This window comes from Sciurus carolinensis, chromosome 16 (assembly GCF_902686445.1).
Source record: "Sciurus carolinensis chromosome 16, mSciCar1.2, whole genome shotgun sequence".
NCBI lineage: Eukaryota > Metazoa > Chordata > Mammalia > Rodentia > Sciuridae > Sciurus > Sciurus carolinensis.
Window position 1 is genome coordinate 29961560 of NC_062228.1, and position 22669 is coordinate 29984228.

General features: G+C 35.1%; 2 protein-coding genes across 8 annotated transcripts in view; one reads left to right on the forward strand and one right to left on the reverse strand.

The window, feature by feature from the left end:
* Window positions 1–7801, reverse strand: part of Fto (FTO alpha-ketoglutarate dependent dioxygenase) — a 379184-nt gene extending 371383 nt beyond the window's left edge. For all 4 annotated transcript variants that reach the window (XM_047528062.1, XM_047528060.1, XM_047528058.1 and 1 more), the window contains exon 1: window positions 7696–7801. In XM_047528062.1, the coding sequence (XP_047384018.1) occupies window positions 7696–7740 (45 nt within the window). In that variant the 5' untranslated portion in view covers window positions 7741–7801. The remainder of the gene's footprint in view (window positions 1–7695) is intronic.
* A 192-nt stretch (window positions 7802–7993) lies between these two features.
* Rpgrip1l (RPGRIP1 like) overlaps window positions 7994–22669 on the forward strand; it is a 105272-nt gene continuing 90596 nt past the window's right edge. For all 4 annotated transcript variants that reach the window (XM_047529262.1, XM_047529263.1, XM_047529266.1 and 1 more), the window contains exons 1-6: window positions 7994–8117; window positions 10611–10702; window positions 12434–12578; window positions 15727–16025; window positions 19836–19938; window positions 21253–21396. In XM_047529262.1, coding sequence (XP_047385218.1) covers window positions 10618–10702; window positions 12434–12578; window positions 15727–16025; window positions 19836–19938; window positions 21253–21396 — 776 coding nt within the window. In that variant the 5' untranslated portion in view covers window positions 7994–8117; window positions 10611–10617. The remainder of the gene's footprint in view (window positions 8118–10610; window positions 10703–12433; window positions 12579–15726; window positions 16026–19835; window positions 19939–21252; window positions 21397–22669) is intronic.

Genomic DNA, 22669 nt, shown 5'->3' on the forward strand with positions numbered 1-22669 from the left:
AGGCCTATCTGGTTGACATTTTTGAAGATACCAACCTGTGTGCTATCCATGCCAAACGTGTAACAATTATGCCAAAAGACATCCAACTAGCACGCTGCATACGTGGAGAATGTGCTTAAGAATCCGCTATGATGGGAAACATTTCATTCTTGAAAAAAATTTTTTTTCTCTTCTTCCTGTTATTAGTAGTTCTGAATGTTAGATATTTTTTCCCATGGGGTCAAAAGGTACCTAAGTATATGATTGCGAGTGGAAAAATAGGGGACAGAAATCAGGTATTGGCCATTTTTCCATTTTCATTTGTGTGTGAATTTTTATTATAAATGAGGGGTTGTAAAGCATTAATGCAAGTCAAAATGTTTCAGTGAACAAGTTTCAGCAGTTCAACTTTATAACAATTATAAATAAAACTGTTAAATTTTTCTGGACAATGCCAGCATTTGGATTTTTTTAAACAAGTAAATTTCTTATTGATGGCAACTAAATGGTGTTTGTAGCATTTTTATCATACAGTAGATTCCATCCATTCAGTATACTTTTCTAAGTGAGTTGTCCTACATGCAAATACATGTTTGTTTGTTTGTTTGTTTGTTTTGCGGTGCTGGGGATTGAACCCAGGGCCTTGTACTTGGGAGGCAAGCACTCTACCAACTGAGCTATCTCCCCAACCCCCAAGTACATGTTTTTGATGTTGTCTGTCTTCTGTGCTGTCCCTGTAAGTTTGCTATTAAAATACATTAAACTATAAAAAAAAAAGAAATACATCTTTCTAAGGAAGGAATTCCATGACCTCTGCACAAATCACGTTAGATACCCCTTGTTACCATGTCCTGCTTTTGTGATGGAACTCACTACTCTGCTGTTAGTACATTAGATCTTCTGTAGACAGCCAGTTCAACAGGACTGAATCTGCCATTTTTACCCCACGTCTCCAGTGTTAAGATGAAGAACTTAACTTCATCTGAACCATGGAACACAGAAAATGGCCCAGTGTTTGAAAAATTGTTTCAATTTTTCAAAGGGTGGTACACAACCAGTACATTTGTATAGGCAGGAGAGAAGTTAAAGGAACCCTAATTGAGTCAATTATCCTGCAGAGACACCCAGCACAAGTTTATAGAATGAATGCTCTGAATTTAGGTTCAGTATTTACTAGGGTCAGACAGGTAGTGGTGGAGGTTGTAACAACAATGACAATGAGTTAAGGGTGATAATGGCAATGTTCATTTTTACTGTATGCCAGGAATGTTTTAGTTGCTATACATATATACAGTGTAATCCCCACTACAATAGATGAAGAATCTGAGGTTCAGAGAAGTTAAGTTGCTTGCTAAAGTAAGTGACAGAGCAGAATTCAGTTCCAGGAGTTCGCTTCATACCCTGAACTACTACTCAGTAGTCCCCTCCCATTATTTGCAGGGAATACGTTTTAAGACTCCCCCCCCCCCAGGATACTTCAAACAAAGGATAGTACTAAGCCCTATATTTACTATAAATACATACTATGACAAAAGTTTAATTCATAAATTAGGCACGATAACAGATTAACAGCAATAACAATAAAGTACAATAATACACTGTAATAAAAAGTTTTATAAACATGATCTGTCTCTTGAAAGCATCAAGACAAATGTTAATATTTTTGGATTGTGGCTGATGGTAGGTAGCTGAAGCCACAGAGAGCAAAGCCATGGAAGCAGGATACTGCAGTACTGGGGCTGAAGGGGCAGAGGTGGACTGTGGCAAAATACAATGCACATCTGCCATTGGAAGGAGTCACCCCCATTTAACTGTAGTTAGAAAAATGCATGCTCAGTGTTACCAGATACTCTAGGCATTCAAGAGAGCCGGATATCTAGATTTTTATGTGAAATCCCTCAACATTTAAATAATTAGAAAATGATTTTGAAACTTTCAAACACATTCATCTCGTTCAAATAAAATACTTCTATCAAGTTAGGTAAAATATGTGGGCTATAAATTTGTGATCTCTAATGCTACGTTATTCCTCAAAACCACACATGCCAAAAATGCACAATCTACATCCAATCATAAGAAAACATCAGACAAATGAGAAAACATGGCCATTCCACAGAACAAATGGCCTGTACTTATCAGGAATTGTAGATACCTTGAAGGACAAAGAAAAGATGAGAAATCGATTTAAATGACATTAAAGGAAACCAGATTAAAGGAGACGAGATCAAAGAGACATGACAACTAAAGGTATGTATGATTCTGGATTGGTGCCTGGACCAGGAAATAATGTTTTATAAAAGAGAGTATTAGGACAATTAGCAAAAGATGAAAATGTACTTTGGATTAAATAATAGTACTACATTAATATTAACTTTTCTGAAATTGATAATTGTTCATATGTAAGAGAATGTCCTTGCTCTTAGTAAATACATGCAGAACTATTTAGTGGTAAAGAGGATTGATGTCTCCTACTTACTCTGTAGCAGTTCTTAAAAAAAAAGTAATAAGGCTGGGTGTAGTTCAGTGGTGGACAGCTTGCCTATCATGTCCAAGGCCCTGGGTTCAATCTGCAGCACCTCAAAACTGTAATAACTGTACTAAAGCATAACAGTTCATATGTATACAATGAGGAGAAAGAGGGAGACAGAGAGGGAGAGGGAGGGAGGAGAGAGAGGAAGTGGGGAGAGGGAGAGAGAGAGAGAGCTGCATGCCCAATAAAGCTTACAAAGCAAGATGTTAACTGGTAAATCCAGACAAGAAGTCTGAGAGGTCTATGTTCTATTCTTGCAGGTGTTCTCTAAGTTTTAAATTATTTCAAAATAATAAATCATTTCATCTGAAAAGCCAGGAGTCCTCTTGGTCATCCAAACTCAATCAAAGTCATACCTACTCTGTTGTGACACAGTAGCCAAATTCAATCATACTGGGGCCTCACAACAACCCACAAAAGCAGCCATTCTTGTCTCATTTTCTGGCTGGGGAAACTGAGGCACTAGGCACGAACCCCCAGTTCCAACAGCAAGACAATAACAGAAACCACGGTTCTAACTCAGGCCATCGATACTAATCTGGACTATTCTGCTATATGCCTTATAAGAAAAATTATTTTTAAAAATGCATGAGGGGCTGGAGAGATAGCTCAGTTGGTAGAGTGCTTGCCTTGTAAGCACAAGGCCCTGGGTTCGAACCCCAGCACCCAAAAAAAAAAAAAAAAAAAAAGCATGAAAATGGTATGGTGAGCTGGGCACAGTGGCACACACCTATAATTCCAGTGGCTCAGGAGGCTGAGGCAGGAGGCTCTCGAGTTCAAAGTCAGCCTCAACAAAAGTGAGGCACTAAGCAATTCAGTGAGATCCTGTCTCTAAATAAAATACATAATAGAGCTGGGGGCATGGCTCAATAGTCAACCCTGGTACCCAAAAAAAAAAAAAGAAAAAAAAGAAAAAAGAAAAAGGTATGTTGCACTCTTAGGTTTTAAGACAAATTAAGTAACGTTATCAGGGAAAGCTATCTGTTTAGTCCAACTTCCTTAAATCACCCTCCAGACTTGAAAACTGCATGAAAGTCTGCAGCATAAACAATCGTAAAGAGGAAAATATAATCTATGTTATTTCAAAGAGAAAAGGAATACCAAAAGTAATTACCCGTTATGGGAATGACAAAGTTTAATTTAAAAAGCAAACAAGAAACTTTTCTAACTCTGGAATAAAGATCTCATAGATATTACACAAAAAGGATGAATCATAAAAAGAAATGTTGATAAATCTCCCTTTATTAAAAACATTAAGTAAACTCAAGAATGGCTGATAATGTTTGCAAAACTTATACCTTGTCAGGACTTGTATCTTGAAAATATAAAGAACTCACAAAACTTAACAAGAACACAAAAAAAACCTGCTTAAAAAAAAATGGGCAAACTTTGAATAGATACTTTCCAAAAGAAGACAGACATGTGATCAATAAGCACATGAAAAGATGCTTCACATTATTAACCATGAGAAATGCAAATCAATGCCTCAAGGAGATATCACTTCACAGGCATTATAATGGCTACAGTAAAAAGACAATACCAAGTGTTGTCAAGGACACATAGAAATTGGAACTCAAAATTGGTAATGGGAATTGAAAATAGAACATAAACACTGGAAAATAGTTCAACAGTTTCTTAAAATGTTAAACACATTTACATTATGACTAGCAATTCCACTCCTAATTATCCTTCTTAGGTAGCTAAGAAGAATGAAAATATATGTCTATACATAAACTATGATGCAATTGTTCATAATAGCATTTTCCTTTTTTTTAAAATTTTTTAGACTGCATTTTGATTCATTGTACACAAATGGGGTACATCATTTCATTTCTATGGTTGTACATGATATAGATTCATAGCATTCGTGTAATCATACATGTAAATAGGACAGTGATGTCTGTCTCATTCCACCATTTTTCATACCCCCCCCTCTCATTTCCTTCTACATAATCTAAAGTTCCTCCATTCTTCTCTCACTCCCCACCCCCCCACCCCTATTATGTATCATTCTCCACTTATCAGGGAAAACATTTGGCCTTTGGGGTTTTTTGGGGATTGGTTTATTTCACTAAGCATGATATTCTCCAATTCCATCCATTTATTTGCAAATAGCATTTTTCATAATAAAACAAAATTTGAAGCAACTCAATTGTACACCAACTGATAAACAGATAAACAAAATGTGGTATATTTACGTATCTGAATATTATTTACTAGGTAATTAAAAGGAACCAAGTACTGATATGTACTACAATGTGGATAAACCTCAAACACATTATTCTGAGTGAAAGAAGCCAAACACAAAAGATCACATGGTATATGATTTCATTTATACAAAAATGTCCAAAAAAGGCAAATCTAGAGAACAAAGAGGTTCTCTAGGGATGGGGGTGGAAATGGGAACACATCACCCAATATAAATGAAAACAGAAAGACTTATACATATTTTGTAGCAATTTTTTTCATAATAACCCCAAACTAGAAATAATCCAAACATCTCAGAACAGATAAATGAATAAACAATTTTGATACATCTACACAGCGGCCTATTATGCAGCAATGTAAAGGAATAAACACAATAACATGGACAAATTTCAAAAGTCACTATGCTGAATAAAAAAGAACCAAGAGAGAATTCTGTGTTCTTCCATTTATATGAGATTCTAGAAAATATAGACTCTCATATAGTGACAGAAAAGATGTCACTGGTTGACTAAGGGCCAAGGTGGAGAGAGAGACTGACTGCAAATGAATAAGGGGAAAATTTTAGAAGGGATAGAAATGTTCTTAATGCCAACTCTGCTAGTTTGCACGTGTATACATCTGTCAAAACTCAAAGTGTACACTATAAGTGGTATGCAAATTACTGGGCATAAATTATACCTTGACACAGTTAAAAGTAGAAAAGAGTAGAAAAAAGAATAATTCATGAGTAGTTAGACATTTTCTATTTAAGATTTTGAAACAACTTCCTACACTTAAAGTGAACTAATTTTCATGAGCGAACAATTTTTAAATAAAATCATTTTTTTAAAGGCAATAGAAAGAAAACTTGCTCTACCAATTCACCATGTTTCCAAGGAGAAAATGGGAAAAAGTTTTGAAGCTGGAGTCAGAAGAAAAATTTGTGATCCCTAGTTCCAAGTTGCCTTGAGCAAATCACAACTTCTACAAGCCTCATTTTCCACATCTGTAAAATGTGAATAAGGTTAATAAGTACCTCACAGTCAATGGTTATAGTTTCAATGGAGTCAGTCCTCCTCTGGAGCAGGAAGTCTATCTTAGCCAAAATTATAATCCCAGTGTATAGCAATTCATGATGCTCAATCAGTCTTCAAAGAATGCATGAATTATTTTAAAAAATCAACCTGAGCTAGGCATGGCGGCACATGCCTGAAATCCCAGTGACCTGGGAGGCTGAGGCAGGAGGATGATAAGTTCAAAGCCAGCCTCAACAATTTCACAAGGCCCTAAGCAACTTAGCAAGACTCTGTCTCAAAATAAAAAGTAAAAAAGGGCTGGGGATGTGGCTCAGTGGTTAAGAGCCCCTGGGTTCAATCTCTGGTAAGAGAGAAAAGAAAGAGAAAGAGAGAGAGAAAGAGAAAATCAACCTGAATGATGAGAAAAACATAATGTATCATGCCAATAGGTAACATTTAATAGTTTCTTTGCACTTTGAAGATTAATACAGAGGGGTCTTCCCCCCTTTTTGTGCCCATCTTTAGTGTATTATCACTATCACATGCAAACTCAAGTATAGAAACTTTAGATCTCTTGTGAAATGTTACTGTAATTCAGGTCATTATAGACCAGATTTAATATTTTAAATTCTCAGGTGTACTGACCTAAGATAGATTCACTTGTAAGACTGAATTCTATGAGAGCAAGAACTGTACCTGCTTTAATTACCACTGATCTTCAATGCCAGTATTTGCCTAAATGAGTGAGCACCCAATAGCATGTGCAAAAACCCTGTGAGCAGATGAACTACAGGCAAGAGGAACTTCTAAGGCCAAAGTGTCTGATAGGGAGAGAGCAAAGAGTCATGTCCAATGAAGCTGTGGAAGCAGGTAAGACTCAGACCATGCAGAATCTTTTAGATTATGTTAAGTTTTGTTTTTTTCCTAAGAGCAACAGAAGGCCAGGAGTGATTTTTAAACAGGTGGTTGGCAAAGTAACTAAGAAATAAGGAACACGATTAGATTTGAATTTTGAAAAAACTCATTCTCTACAGTTTGAAGAAACTGATTGTTGGGGGAAATGTAAAGAGAGTGTTAAGTTAGGGTATTTAGTGAGTGTAGTCTATGAGGAGGCTGTTACAGTCCATTAAGACATAATGGTAATCTGGTGCAAGGCAGTGGAGGTGGAAAAAGTAGACAGATACCCAATATATTCACAGAAATCAATAGGACCCAACATGGGGGGAAAAGGAAAACATTCAATTCTTCTGAGCCTTGATTCTTCATCTGCAAAACAGTACTGTTAATATTCCATCTGTATCACATCTATCTTGTAATTTGTTGTGATAAGAATATAAAATAATACACATATGCACCAAACACAGGTGCCTGCTGAAAGTAAATAAATTGATAAATCTGTATTGTTTTTATTTATTATTGTTGTTGTCATCACATGGAATAGCATCTACCAGAAACTGAACAACAAAGGTAGAGACTAAGAATGTGGTTAAAGATTTATACCCACAGTGCTGAAGACACAGACTGTATCAGTTGTCCACTGAGACAACTGTTCCAAATAAACACATCTGACCGCACGATATTTCATCCAAACAGCTCTCAGTCCTCAGAGACCATTATGGAATGAGAAAGCACAGCTGGTGTGATCACAGTCATCTGAGAATCCAGTAAACTGAGGCACAAAGGTGGCTACAAGGAATAGGTGCAGAAATAGGACAAGGGAACGGGTGTCTTGATTCTCAGTCCTGAGTTGGTCCAACGGGACTCGGCCTGCATCCTAAGCAACACGAATATGCCACACACGCGCGCGCGCGCACACGCACACACACGCACACGCAGTCCATGTCTCCAGGTTCCTTGCAGACAAGGCCCTGTCATCCCTTGGTTTAAAACCGTGCATTCGCTCACCATCAAAGCAACTCCTTCCGGTTCCCTGCTCCTACCTCCCCGCTCCAAGAACCCCAGATCCCGGGAAGGCCGACGTACCTTAGCTTCGCGCTCTCGTTCCTCCGCGGTCTGGGTGCGCTTCATGTTGCCACTAAAGCCGCCTTCGCCACAGCAAGCCGCGTAGATCCCTGGCCCGGGGCCCCGCCTCCTACGTGTAGTTCTCTCAACGTCCTGCTCCTATCCGGCGCCATGCTCCCTCAGGGCCGCGAGAACTACAACTCCCAGGATGCCCCGCGCGACGCCCGAGAGCGACTGGGGCTTCCGAACAGAATTTCCCCGGTCCGACAGCTGAGCGAGGGTAGTCCGCAACGCAGCGAGCAGACGACCTGGAGCCCGTAGAGAACTACATTTCCCAGGGGGCAACGGGGCCTGCCATGTTTTTCCCGTGCTCCTCTTGGTCAGCTGCCCCACACGCTGTCGGCGCTATAGCAACGGTAGCTAGCGGCCGGGCGAGAGTGGTGGTGAGTACTCTGGGAGGGGTGTCGGGGGGGTGGATGGAAGCTGGCGGACCCTAACCCTGCAACACGGGCCAGGGTCCTGGGGTCTGCTTTGCGGTCTGGAAAAGGCCCTGGAGCTCTTGTGTGAAAAGCAGCCCCGCCGAGACACCTCCACAAAACAGGCCTGCATCACCACCCGCCCTTTATCCCCACGCCCAGGAGTCATTTGAAATTCTATATCCCAACCATAAACCCTACCTAATGAGAGTTGGGGTCCCTATCCACACTTCACTCATTTACCCTGTGTTCGGAATTGTTTGGTAGACCCTAAGCACCTGGAGTGCCCCCTTGTTACTTTATTACATGTTTATTGTCTATTTCTATAACCCGTTAATACCATAAAGGCAAGGACTTTGTTTACCATTTTAGTCTCATTTATGCATTCAGTAAACACAAATTTTGGCGCCCACCATATGGCAGAAACTTCCCTACTAATCATGAACAACCCCAATGCACATCTGAAGATGTTTATACTTAATTAGTGGAGGCAATAAACTAGCAAACAAATGAGATATTTTCAGATAGAGTCTATTGCTATGAAGGAAATGAACCCTGAAGAAATTGGGAAGACTACTCAAACATAGGATGGTAAGGGAAAGCTTATCTAAGCTGAACTCCAAAGGGGCCAGCCAATGGAAAGGCTTTGAACAAGATAAGGGAGGGTATGGTGGGCTTGTAGAAGTAGAGAACAAATATAAGTGGAGCGGAGTGAGCCAGAAAGTAGAACATAAAGCCATTGCAACACCATGCAGTTTCTCAACTTCTGCACTATTAACATTTTAGATGGGATTGTCATGAATCTTATGCACTGCAGGATGTTTAGCCTCATCCCTGACATCTACCCTCCAGAGTATAGTACACCTCCCCTTCCCAGTTGTGACAATCCAAAATATCACCAGACAACTACTTACTAGATTAGTTATGTTAAGAAAGTTACCTATCTGTCTCAACTTCCTCATTTGTAAAGAATCATTTGAGTAACAATATCACAAGGATATTGTGGGTGATTTAATTAATTCATACTATTTAATTAATTAAGAAGCACTTAGAACAGTGCCTTTCTAAACAGAATGAACATTTGGTAAATATTAACACCATCATCAATATTATTATGAAATCAACCTTAACTCTACCATGGAAAAGTAGTCACTTTCACAGGTGGCCTGTGATTTAAAATCTTAATAATTTAAGTTCTAAAGATGACCTTTTCTGTAGCAGTGTTTCTGAAAGAAGTAGTTAGTCTCCCAGGCATGTGTCCTTTACCTGTTTCTGTCACACAAAAATGTGGTTTTTTTTTTTTTAGTTACCTTGAAAATTATGAACCCACTCCCTAAAGCATATTGCATCCACACATATACATACAAAATTTGTAAAACATATCTGGGTTTTCTGACACTAAAATCTCCATGAACTTCATTCATTCATTCAAACAACTATTCAATGAATACCTGCTCTCTGAATGCCAAGCTTTATGCTGGCCTCCAAGAATAAAGAGGCAAACAAGACAAATAAGCTTGCTACTTTATTGGTCTTAACATTATAGAACTTGAAAACCTCTGCCTTAAGGTATCTTTATTAGCAGTTTGCATTTAACTTCCTAGGTAGATCAAAATGAAAATATAAAATTCTTTTTTTTCCTTTTTTTGCTTACGAGAAATTATATGGACCATTCACATCCACATGTAGAATAGACATACTATGGCATATCTCTAAAGAATACAAACTGTAAAAATGCTAGAATTCTCTGGATAGCATATATGTACTGGTAGCTAATCCCTGAAACCTAGGCCTTTGTCCCAAGACAAAGGCAAGACATAACAAAAGCAATTCCAGTTGATGACTTTATGAAACCATTTTCACAAAACTCGAAACTGCCTACTCATCTGTGCATCAAGCAAAAAATTAATATTCCAGTATCATTGACATCCCAGCACATGTGCTAAATGCTTGCAATTTGCCATTTCACTTACTTTTAGAATAGCTCTGAGGCATTATTTACTCCATTTTTTAAATTAAGGGACTGAAATTCAAATAGGTTTCATGATTTGACCAGTAGTTAAATAATAGAACAATCATTTGGATTAAGTTCCTGACCTGATTTTTTTTCCAGGATGCCTGCTTTTTTATGGAAAGGAAGGGAGCTAGAAAGGATGTATTTCTTAAATTTTAAAATTTGTTTTTGTTTCAGATAGAAGAAAAAAAGAAAAGGAAGGATGATAATCTTACCTCATTTCCTAAGCAAACTATAGGAAATACACTGTTGAAAGAAACACTGTCTCCATGATTGAATGTAGTCTACTTTTAGAATAGAAGCTTTCATCTTCTTCAAGCAGCACATGTGGGCAATAAGATGTCCATTAAAGTTCTAGTCCCTTATTCGTTTTATTTGGTTCATTCCATTGCATGGTTAATGTAATAACTTGGAAAGAGTTTATTTGAATTTTTGTTTCTCCACAGATAGGCCATGTCTGGTCCAACTGATGAGACTGCGGGAGACCTGCCTGTGAAAGATATAGGTCTAAACCTCTTTGGAGCAGGAGGGTTACAAGGTATGGCCAGCTGTTATTTATTACAGTTATGAACTTTGATCAGTGATTTCTTTACTTTTAATTTAAAGTATTTCTGATATTCATACAACCCAAACCATTTAAGTAACTATATAGCTCTTGATTGGACTAAACAAGATGTAGAGTTTGGAACACATATGGTATTTTACTGCATGCATCAATTATCAACAGCTCATAGCAAATGCAAGATCCCCCTCTGTTCTGATAAAGAATTGTTATAAATCATCTTTTTAAAATTCCACACATCAGTAGAAACTACATAGAGAGTATCATGCCTCCAAACAGAATTGCCTGGTTTAAATCACATTCACCATTAAAACATTTCTTTATGTTTAAATTTTATGCAGGAGGAAATGCCATATTTAAAAATTTTTGCCTTTCAAGTAGAGTATCTCAAAATGGCTTGTTTATGCAAGTGATAGTTTTTTATCAAATTAATATACATTAAAGGTTTTTTTTATCCTTTTATCACTTACTGGTTTCTATAGAGCTAAAGAGCACTTTCAAATTGAGAAAGAAAAGCACTGCTTTAAAGAAAAATTTAGAATATAGAGCAATGTTTATGTTTGTGTGTATGAACAATGTGTCAGCCATACTCTCTGGTGACACTACATTTGCTATTGAAAAGCCTAGGGATTTAAAATATATTCCACTAGGGAATCCTCATGTACCTTTTAATCAGAAGAGTGTAAATGACTACCTTTAACTACTTCAGAAGGGTGGCTAATGTATTATTTACTGAAAAAAGATAAATCTGACTATATAGATTTTATTGTTAAAAGTTAATAGTGTGTGTAAGCTTTGCTTTAGATCTTTCAGGGAGTATCAGGTATTCAAATACAAATAAATTTTAAGACTGCAAAGCTATTTATTGGATTTTCATACTGTTTTGTCCTCCTTGACCACCATCACACTTTAATCTCTGTCACTTTTTTCTTCATTTTTATTGAACAATTATGGAAAACTGATGTACTTCACAATGATATGGAAAGTACCAAATTTAAACATATGTAAAAAGATATGCATGCTCAAAGTGTGTGAATGTTCTATTAAAATAACTTATAGAAAAATGACCTGTGAAGCTTTCCAGTGACAAATTTTAGGGGTTTTAAGGAGAGGGGTTGGTCTTATATTACAGTTTGTTTTAAAGCTTAACACCCATAACTCAAAAAAAGTCTTAATTTTATTGTGGCCACCAAATTATTCTAACTCTTGGCTTTGTAAAAAATAGATAAATAAATACTTTCAGACACTCTAACATGTGTGTTTGCATGCACATTTGTCACTAGGGATAGAACTCCAGGACTCATGTTTGCTAAACAAATGCTCTACCACTGAATTACACCTCCAACCCAGACTCTCTGACTTTTCTGGCTTGGTTTTTATAGCATTCAGCATATAAATTGAAAAGCATGTTGAATCAGAGTTCCATCTTATATTCTGAAAGAATGATTATTTGAATACATTTTTTAATAAATACTATTGTTGCTGAAATTCCTAATACTATATATATAAAGTATTAATCACAAAGATTCTTATTCTCACTCATCTTTATTGTGAACAGTTGTTATATATCATTTCTAAAGAAATCTTCATTGTAGATCACAAAGGAAAATTCTGAATACATCAGAGATTATTTTAATACCAATAGTTATCATTTTTAAAGACTAGTTTAAGTAATCCTATAGTTAATTACCTTGGCATTTTTTGCAGAAACTTCAACAACACGGACAATGAAGTCTCGCCAAGCTGTATCACGTGTCAGTCGTGAAGAACTGGAAGACAGATTTTTGCGTTTGCATGATGAGAACATTTTACTTAAACAGCATGCCCGTAAGCAAGAGGATAAAATTAAAAGGTTATGATAAAAAGCTTTTAGCTTTTTTTCTTGACTCTGTAACGTTTGGAGGATATGCTTTTTTTATAAACTTAATTGAAAACCCCACCTTCGATCTCTTTTGGAACAGGCAGGTTGTAAATAAATAGAATTTTTAAAAATGGAAAATCTTACAAACTAGAATAATAAGCCAAAAAGATTGTGTTTATTATGTCTGAAATTGCTATTTGAATGAAGAGAGCTAGCTAATAGCTAAGAGTACCATGAGTATATCATATCTATAAATAACTTTTGGTTTCATATTTATAGTTTAATAAGAAAATGGCCAAAGCATATGCTTTTTAAAATGTCATGATTTTAAAATAAAAGTTTTTAAAAGTAATTAACTCTTACAACTTGTTAGAATGCATGTTCCTTTAAGATTTATGGGGTTTATTAGTGAAAACAGCACTTCAGTCTTTGGAACATATTTAACTTAGCTTGGGTTAGTCTATATTTTCAAGAGTCTCCACTGTTGCTGAAAAAATATTGTCATTTTTTATTTATGTGTAAAAAGTTATGCAAGAATGATGTCTTAAGAATAGATATTCTTTAATTCTTTCTTATTCAGAAATACTATGCCTATCTTCTGAATGTATGACATTAAAAATAAAATAGTACATTCACATTTGTAAGCACAAGCAATTCTTATTCATATTCATGATATATGTTCAAAGAAAAGGTGAGATAGTCATTAAAGAAAGAAGATAGGGTTTTTTTCTGCTTAGAATTCATTTTGAAGAGGTGACTCCAATTTTCTACTCTGTGAACTTTTGTTTTAGCAACCCACTGACCTGCTTAGTGCAGGCCTTTTGCTTCAAATTGGTTTTTAAGTCATGATCTCAAAAAGTTCTCAGAGTTTGCCTGAACCCCTTTCTGTCCGGTAACATCCATGTCAGCCAAGCAGAATGAGGCATGTAGTTTGTGACCACTAAATATTTTTTTCTGTAAACCTAATTGGGCAATAAAAAAATTGAATTCACAACCTTGACTTTGTTGGTAATTTGTCCTACCCAGAAAATAAAAAATAACTTAATAATGAGTCCTATAGTTTCATGGGAAAAGGACTGGGCTAGGAGTCAAGTTGTATATGTGTATTCCATTATCTCTCTGCCACTAGCCTTTGGTATGTTCAAGTCATTTAACCTCCTGGGACTTTATTTAACTCAGCCATGAGAGTAGTGATCTCATGAACTCTTTGACCCAAAACTCTAAATTCCTTCTCAATCTTAGACCACTGACAGTGACCTAAATATGTAGATAGAACTCATGTTTAAATTTATTCTTAAGATGTAATTAGTATCTCTTTCTTTTGTATAAATATAGAGCTTTATAAACCACCTTTTTAAATAAGTACTCAAATTTAATCAGATCACTTAGGATTCATTAATGTCATAAAATGTTCAAATCACATGAAAAGTATTTCTATTACTAGTCACAAAAAAAATTATGCTTCATGATAAAGTTTGCTTGACCATCAGCATAAAGAATGGAAAGACATTTTTGATGTGCTTCTCTTGCCATAAAAATTAGGGTCATTTCTTTAGATATGGAGTGCTTTTTCATGTTAAATCTGTTCCCTTCTTTTGAGTATAATCTATCTCTGTGTAACAATCTTTGTAACAGTAGATTCAAGGGTTTAGGTTGACATCTCATTTGGAGAGTTACCTTATTTTTATGGATAGGCTATTGGGTGGAGCTCAGCACCCTGAACTCTAATATTAAGGGGCAAGATAGAAGTTGGCTTTGTTGGATTAGGATACCTGGCCAGATTTTCCAATGATATATCATTCTCTGGATTAGGTGGAAAAGGAACTAATCCATTGATTATTTTACTAGGATGTTTGTGGTACTCTTGGATCTTGGTTTTTATTATCCTATATCCCTTATAAAGCATGCTTAATGGATGTGCCTCAAGGGAAGGAGAAAACAATCTTAACTGATTATGTTATGCATAGCTCTCCCTGATGCCACATGCTGCAGGCCGAGTAGCCAGAAGTGTAGATAGACATGTATTACTACCGCATTTACAGAGGACTCTGCTTAGGGCAAAAAAAAAAAAAAAAAAAAAACGTTGTTCTATAACATCCCAAAGCTATTAAGGATTTTTTTATTTCACTTTTGTTCTCTTAAGTAAAAGCTTCTGTCCATAACCATGCTAAAATAAAGCAAACCCCATTTAAAGAAAAATGAAGTGTGTTTTTATTTTCAATCTCCTGTCTGGGCCTTTATAAAAATAGATTCACTATAAACTAGAATCAGCTATTGAAGATGTGCGACCAATTTTGTAAAGTCTTGAACTTGTGTGTCTCATCAAAGCCACCTTTTCTTTCTTGTCCTGCCAAGATTTTTCCATTCACTGTCAGGCATGTTTTCCGTACGTGTATATTACATCACCCCCATGTGCCCTTTCTGTCTTTTGTTCTGTCTAACCAGTTTTTATCAAAACTTAAAAGAATCAAAGGTATAAACTCTTGAGATGTCAAGCTACAATATAAGTCTAAATTTAAAAGTAGCATTAAAATGATACTTTTTATATCTCATTATTTTCTACCATTAAACACAAATGTTTCTTGAGACTAAGCATGATTTAATGGTGCATTTTGGTTTCTTTTGAAATTTTCATTGAGCTTTATATGTGTGCATCTATGCAATCTAAAATTTTTATAATATATCTTAATCCTACGGAATCTGAAAACAGTATATTACCTAAATGCTGCATAGTCTGAACACACTTTTCAAAAGTTTTAACTTACTGTGGATTGCAGATATAACCCACCATATCCACGACCTGTAACTACATTTAAGTGCATACAGCATTCCTATATAAGGTCATGCGTTAAAAATTGCATTTCAGGAACATATGGAGTAAATATGTGTCCTCTCTTTACTAACCTTAAATGATAAGCCTTAGGAAACTGTTATTTGTCAGTGCTATAAAGCAGATTGTTGCCCAGTGGTTTCAATTATCATCAAAGGATTCTTCACAGGCAGTAATAGTTACATCAAAACCTGAAATTTATTATTCAGGTTCTGCACTGAAGTCTTCACAGTGATTATGTTCCTTTCAACAGAATGCATTTTATGCTGACTTCTCACATTCCTTTTCATCTTTTTATTATTTCCCTAGAATGGCCACCAAGTTAATACGGCTAGTTAATGACAAGAAAAGATATGAGCGGGTTGGTGGCGGCCCCAAGCGGCTGGGACGAGATGTGGAGATGGAAGAAATGATTGAGCAGCTGCAAGAGAAAGTTCATGAGCTTGAAAGACAAAATGAAGCCCTCAAAAACAAACTAATTTCAGCCAAACAGCACCTTCAAATCCAAGGTTACAGGCAAACGCCATACAATTATGTACAATCTCGTATTAACACTGGGCGTAGAAAAGCAAATGAAAATGCAGGCTTACAGGAATGCCCCAGGAAAGGTAAAGGAGACTTTCATCAAACCCTAAATTTAAATCCTATAATAGCTTGTTTTATACAGAAACACAAAGTTTTATTTCTTTATTATTCATGTTTTTAAAAAAAGAAAAATAGTTATGGCCTTGCTTTTTGGTAAAATCATAATATCATGAAAATTATTTTAGTTGGTTTTTTGTTTTTTATATTAAGAATAGAAATCACATTGACTCAAGCAAGTGGGGGAAATCAGCTAGTTTGCTTTTATATGGCCACACTTGTTTTGAATGATCACATTTAACTTTTTCATCCAAAACCATTTATAAAATTTGCAAAAGTGACCAGGTGTGGTAGGTACAAACCTGTAATCCAAGCTACTCAAGAGGCTGAAGCAGAAGGATTCCAACTTTAAGGCCAACCTGGACAATTTGGACAGACCCTGCATAAAAACAAAAAGTAGAAATTTCTGGGTTGTAGCTCAGTGGTAGGGTACCCTAGGTTCAATCCCCAGTACCAAAAAGTATTGAAATTTTTCTCTTTCTTTTAATACTATTTTTAGTTGTTGATGGATTTTTATTTACTTATTTCCTTGTAGTGCTGAGAATCAAACCCAGAGCCTCGCATGTGCTAGGCAAGCGTCCTCCACTGAACCACAATCCCAGCCCCTGAAATCTTTCTTGTTGTGTGGAAGCAGTATGACATTGGACTGAGTGTATAATCAAGGGTTAAGAAAAATTGGGTTCTTTCTCCTCCACTTACGACTGATGACCTTAAAAAAGTCTCCTAATCATTCTGAACTTGAGTTTTCTTTACATATAAAAAGTATTGAAGTGGGCTGGGAATGTAGCACAATGGTAGAGTTCTTGCCTAGCATACAGGAGACTGTGGGTTCAATTCCCAGTAATGCCAAAAAAAAAAAAAAAAAAAAAAAGAATGACCTTTATAAACATCTCTTCCATCTGGTAAAAATAATCACAGGTCAATAGCTTTCTTCATTTTAAAATTGAGTAACCTAGAATTTACCGAGGTTATAAAGCAATTAAATTGCCAAGATAGGACTCAGTATAAACTTAAATATTTCTAATAAAAATTCTCAATTCTCTCTATCCACAGACAAACCTTATTATAGTGGAACTAAAAATAAATATTTTAAGTAAAAAAAAAAATTTTTGTGGTATTAGGGATTGAACCCTGGGCTTTTCACATGCTAGGTAAGCATTCTGCCATTGAACTACATCCCCAGCCCTTAAATAGGTTTTTTAAAATTTCATCTACTAAAGAAGGAAATAATTGATTTTTTTTGTTTGGAATGTGCTTCACATAAAGATCAAACACCTTTAGGAATTGAAAAAATCATGCAAAACTGTAGTTTCAATTCATTTAGGAAGAAAAAAAAAAAACATATGAACATAAGGGGAGAAAAATTTGTTGTAGTTTTTCTCTCCAAACCAAAATGTTAACACTATCTATTCCCTAGATAGAGTTCCTTTGAAGTCAATAAGGCATCCACACAAGCAGGAGGCAGCTGCAGGATGAAAGGGGTTGGCTGTTCCTAACTATGTGAGATTGCAGTCAATTTTGAATATAACCAAAGTAAGCATAGTGAATTATAAATCAGAAAATACATCCTATCATTAATTACCTTTTTTTATGGAAGAGAATAGCTTACCTCTCAGCCTCATTTTTCCCACCTATAAAATGGAACAATAATAATACCAGATTAGATAAGAGATCAAACTTTTGTAGCTCTACAATAACTTACTTTAACTTTAAAAAATTACTTATCCTCTAATCTTTAGTCTTGACATCTGGGAATATAAGTGGGCAAAATGATCTCTTAGGTCTGCTAAATAAAAATAGTGTCTGAAATTAAGACTAAAATGCCAAGCTAATCTAATATATAAATTACTATTTAAATAGAAGAGATCAATCAGTAGAGCGGCAGGGATTGTAGTTCAGTGGTAGAGCATTTGCCTGGCACTGCAAAAAAAAAAAAAATTAATGGAAGTTTGACTACAAAGCTTAAATTGTTCTTTATGATTATACATGATTAATGACTCAGACCTTTTTTTACTAGTCACAGCATCCAGGATGTGGAAGTTGCACAAAACATTAGTGATGAATACTTTCTTAATCACTGTCTTTCTGAGTAAAGCTGGGGCATCATTACCAAAGTTGATACCTCAGTTTTCCCTTTGAGGCCTGCCTTTGAGGCTGGGACTAAGGCCAGACTTGTCAGGAATATCTCAGCCTTCAGGGACTGAAGCAGAACCCAAAACCCTCTAGCCACGGGAAGCCTTTACCCCCAAACTGCTGTACAAATAACTGTCATTTTCTATTTGTGCCTTGGGATAATGGATGAAAAACACTGGCTTAAGTGTGGTTGATACTATGTAAACACAATTCTTATTGTGAAGAACCAGTGGAACAAAAATTTGTAAAGTGTATGCATTTTAAAATATAACCATTAGCAAATCACCATGAGACTGTAAATCTTGAGATACATTTTGAGTATTTTTTTAACCTGGTAATGTTGAATTTTCCCATGATTGATGTAGGAAAAACTTTAAAATTAGCATTAATGCCAGAATAATTTAAGTGGCAAATTCCATCATAGTAAAGTATTTGAATGTTTTAGGCAGAGCATTTTCTAGTCTTTAAGCTAGATTTCAGCAGTAGATATTGAACACATTGGAAAGAGCAAGAAATAGTTTCATTATTCTAATTAAAATTCTAATTTTTAACAGTGTGTATGTACATCAAAACATCATGGGGAGCAGGGGATATAGCTCAGTTGGTAGAGTGCTTGCCTTGCAAGCCCAAGGCCCTGGGTTCAATCCCTACCACTGCAAAAATTAAAAAAAAAAAAAAAAAAAATCATGTAAGCGCTAAATACAATTTTATCTGTCAATTTAAATAAAAATAAAATAACATTCACATTTTTTTCAAAAGTAAACTTTTATAAAGAAAAGAGTTTTATATCTATGACTGGGACTATTCTCAATTTAAATCTCTCATCTGGCATCCTTTACCTTAAACTTTAATAGTCTAATTATTCCATAAGTGTAATGTAATTAACATAACTAAAAGTATATCTCATTTTTTATAATGGGAATATCCTTGCAAAATTGCATATAACTTTTTAAAACACAGGGTCTCTCTAATGTTGCCCATGCAGGCCTTGAACTCCCAGTTTCAAATGATCCTTCTGCCTCAGCCTCCTAAGTAGCTAAATCAGCATATATAACTATTTTTATTAAGTTATAATTTTTTAAATTCTAATTTTTAAGTGCAGCAAGTAAATGCTTTTATTTGAAGAAATACCATCAATATATTGTCAAATCACCTTTCTTTAAGTATGAATTTTCTTATTGAGGTAGAATAACAAAGTGTAGGAAACATTTTGATTCAGGGTCAAGGAATTAGACTGATTGATTTAAAAATTTTAAAAATAAAAACATTAACACTAAAAAAAAGTTCTAAGTTTTTGAAAACTTTTTCCTTCAGATTTTAGTTTACATTGTAAAGACCAGAAATTTTTTTCATAAATCACTGAAGGAGTTCTAAATCTTAATTTGAACTAAATTATTCCTAGGTAATTTAGTTTCCATAGTAGAATTTGTTAAATGGGCAACATTTGCTGCTGCATTTTATTTAACACCTACTGCAGGTGAGATCTAATATTCCCTTTGGCAGTGTATTTCTAATTCTCCATACAATGGAGCACATATGTCTTAATACTTAACAAGAGATTTTATTATATTATAAATATGATAGCAAATAAAGGATCTTTCTAACTTCACTTGTATAATCATATTTTATTACTTTATTTTTAGGTATAAGATTCCAAGATGTAGATGTAGCAGAAACTGTACAACCTCTGCTTACAAAATATGGTAATAGTTTACTTGAAGAAGCCAGAGGAGAAATAAGAAATTTGTATGTATTCTTTTTCATGGTTATTTTAGAACTTTGTTTATTGATCATGTCTTATTTTGATCCCTCCCTTTCCTTTATTGTAAACAAAAGTGGGGTATGTCTAAATAATTTGCTTCACTAAAATACAGCTAGTTATGTGGAGTAATAACAGGTATTATATGATATGTTTTCAGTAAAATAAGGGAAATGAATAACTTACCCACTGCATCAATGAAAGGGTTTATAAAATAGTCTTCTTTATTCTAATTTTACCACCAAAGGAATGGCATGACATCCAATCATTCAGAGTAGTATAAACTTTAGAGGCAACATTTTCATTCCCAGAAAATCACAGGTAATTTTTTTTTTTTTTTTTAGATCCTGAATCAGTCCTTTTTGTGGTTTAAAAAATAAATAAAAAGGAATTGGGAGGAGTGGCTTAAAAGTTTGAAGTTATCAGATACATATGGATTTCAGATATTGTTTCCCTCTGATTCTCTGGTACTGCATTCTTCATCATATCATGGTTTCAAAAAAGTTACTTCTGCAACATTTAGGTTTCTTTCCCAGTTAATCAAAGCTTATTGGTTTCAGTGTCTTTGAGTCACACAAATGAAGATAAGGTTCTATCTTATCTGTAGACGTTCACCTGAATTATCAGAAAGCAACAACACTGAATGAGGAAAGAGAACATGACACAAAAAGTAGATAGTTTAGATAGTTGCTTAAGAATAATATGGGCCTAAAATGTTTCCTTTTGAATATTTTAAATATCAGTTATAGTAGTGATTAGCCTGTGAGAAAATAAAAGATTAGACATAATCTTGTTACCTGATAATCAGTTGAAAAACCAGAGTACGTACCAGTTTCCTGAGGCTCATTGTGCTGGGATACTGCCAGACGTGGAAGAGACAGATAAATGCATGCCAGAGACCACTAAGTTATGTTTGGCAAATTTCCTGCCATCCTCTCTGAAGTGTTAATTTGGGTGATATATATAGGCAGATGTGCATATATGAAAGAAGAAAGGCACATTAATAATCTGAAGACCAGATTGTAGAGTGCACAACAGGTGATCAATACGTACTCGATTGAATTAAACCAAAGTCCAGTCCATTACCTTACTATCTTGTAAAAAGCAATATCTTGAATTGTTCCATATGTATTTCCAAATCATCACATTCAATCTACTACTATTTCACTATGTGCAGAGGCAATTAAGCTAAACTTTTTAACTTTTGCTTGCTCCTTATTGTGAAGAAATATCTTTGCACTGATCTTAAATACTACAAATTTTCCTCAACTACAGATTCTTAAAAAGGCTTTTTATTTCAGAGAAAATGTTATTCAGTCACAAAGAGGCCAGATAGAAGAGTTAGAGCACTTGGCCGAGATCCTGAAAACTCAGTTGAGGAGGAAAGAAAATGAAATTGAGTTATCTCTTCTTCAGCTTCGTGAACAGCAAGCTACAGATCAAAGGTATGTTAAGACAGAAATACCATTTTGATAAGGTCAGAATTAGTTTAAAATAGTTTATCATGGCCATAAAAGGATAAATTCATCTAGACTACTTAAAAATCATGGTTTTACTTAACATTCGTCCTATAGGCATACTTTAGACCTACTAATTGCTATCAGCAACTCTCATGTAAGGGCTGTTTTCCCTAACCTGCCCCCTTATAGCTTCTGATGGGTGGAAACTGCCCTTGTCTTCTTTTCTCTGTTTATTTGCTTCGTTTGCTAAAATTGCAGGAAGTTGATATCATGTGATTGTAGATTCTGAAAGAAGTATGGGGTATAAGATCTCAGCTGTTGATTTACCTTGTATATAAGTCTAGCACATTTAAATTTTTTTTCAACCTTAAAAGGTAGTAAAGTAAATTCGATAATACGGTTATAGTTTGTGATCTCTAAGATGTTACCACTCCTAAAATACAAAGTTGGAATTGATCTATTGATTATTTTGGAGTATGATGGGACCTTTTAGTAGTTGCCCTAAAGGGCATTGCCACCATTGCATTTTGGACGTTTTATAAAGTATAGTGTTTATGCTTTGACACTGTGCTTTCAACAAGACTTTACCCTTTTACCACATTCTTTCTTGAATTATCTTTCTCCCGTTATGGCTTTTTCTTTTCTTTTCCTTTTCTTTTTTTCTTTTTTTTTTTTTTTTTTGTTTTTTTTTTTTTTGTTTTTTTGACTGAGCATACCCAAAACAAGACATCGCATATTGAATCTATCACTCAACTTTAACAATTATTAACATGTTACCAATCTTATTGCATGTACCCCATCACCTTTATTTTCTTCAGTTAATTAGCCTCAGCCAGATATGTCACTCAAATACTTTAGTATGTATCTCTGTCTGATAGGGAATTTTTTAAAACATAACCACCATACCACTGTCACACCTGAAAAAGTTAATTGCTATTCTTTCATATAATCTAATAACCAGTTTATATTCAAACATCTGTAAAGATGTCTTTCTACTGTACATTTGAAGTGGAATCCAAATAAGATCTACACCTAGGATTTAGTTGTTGTATCTCTTTTGAATTTCATTACTCTCATTTTTTTTTTTTCAAACCAGACCTAGTTCCACTTGTTTTTCCCCTTTCCAAGGTGTCTGATGTTATGCCTGTGTGGCCAGATTCTTATTTAGAAAAACAAAGAAAGATTTCGTAGCTTTTCTTTTCAGATTCAGTATTTTCCCTCTTTTAGCAAATTAACCTTACATGGTAATATATGAAGA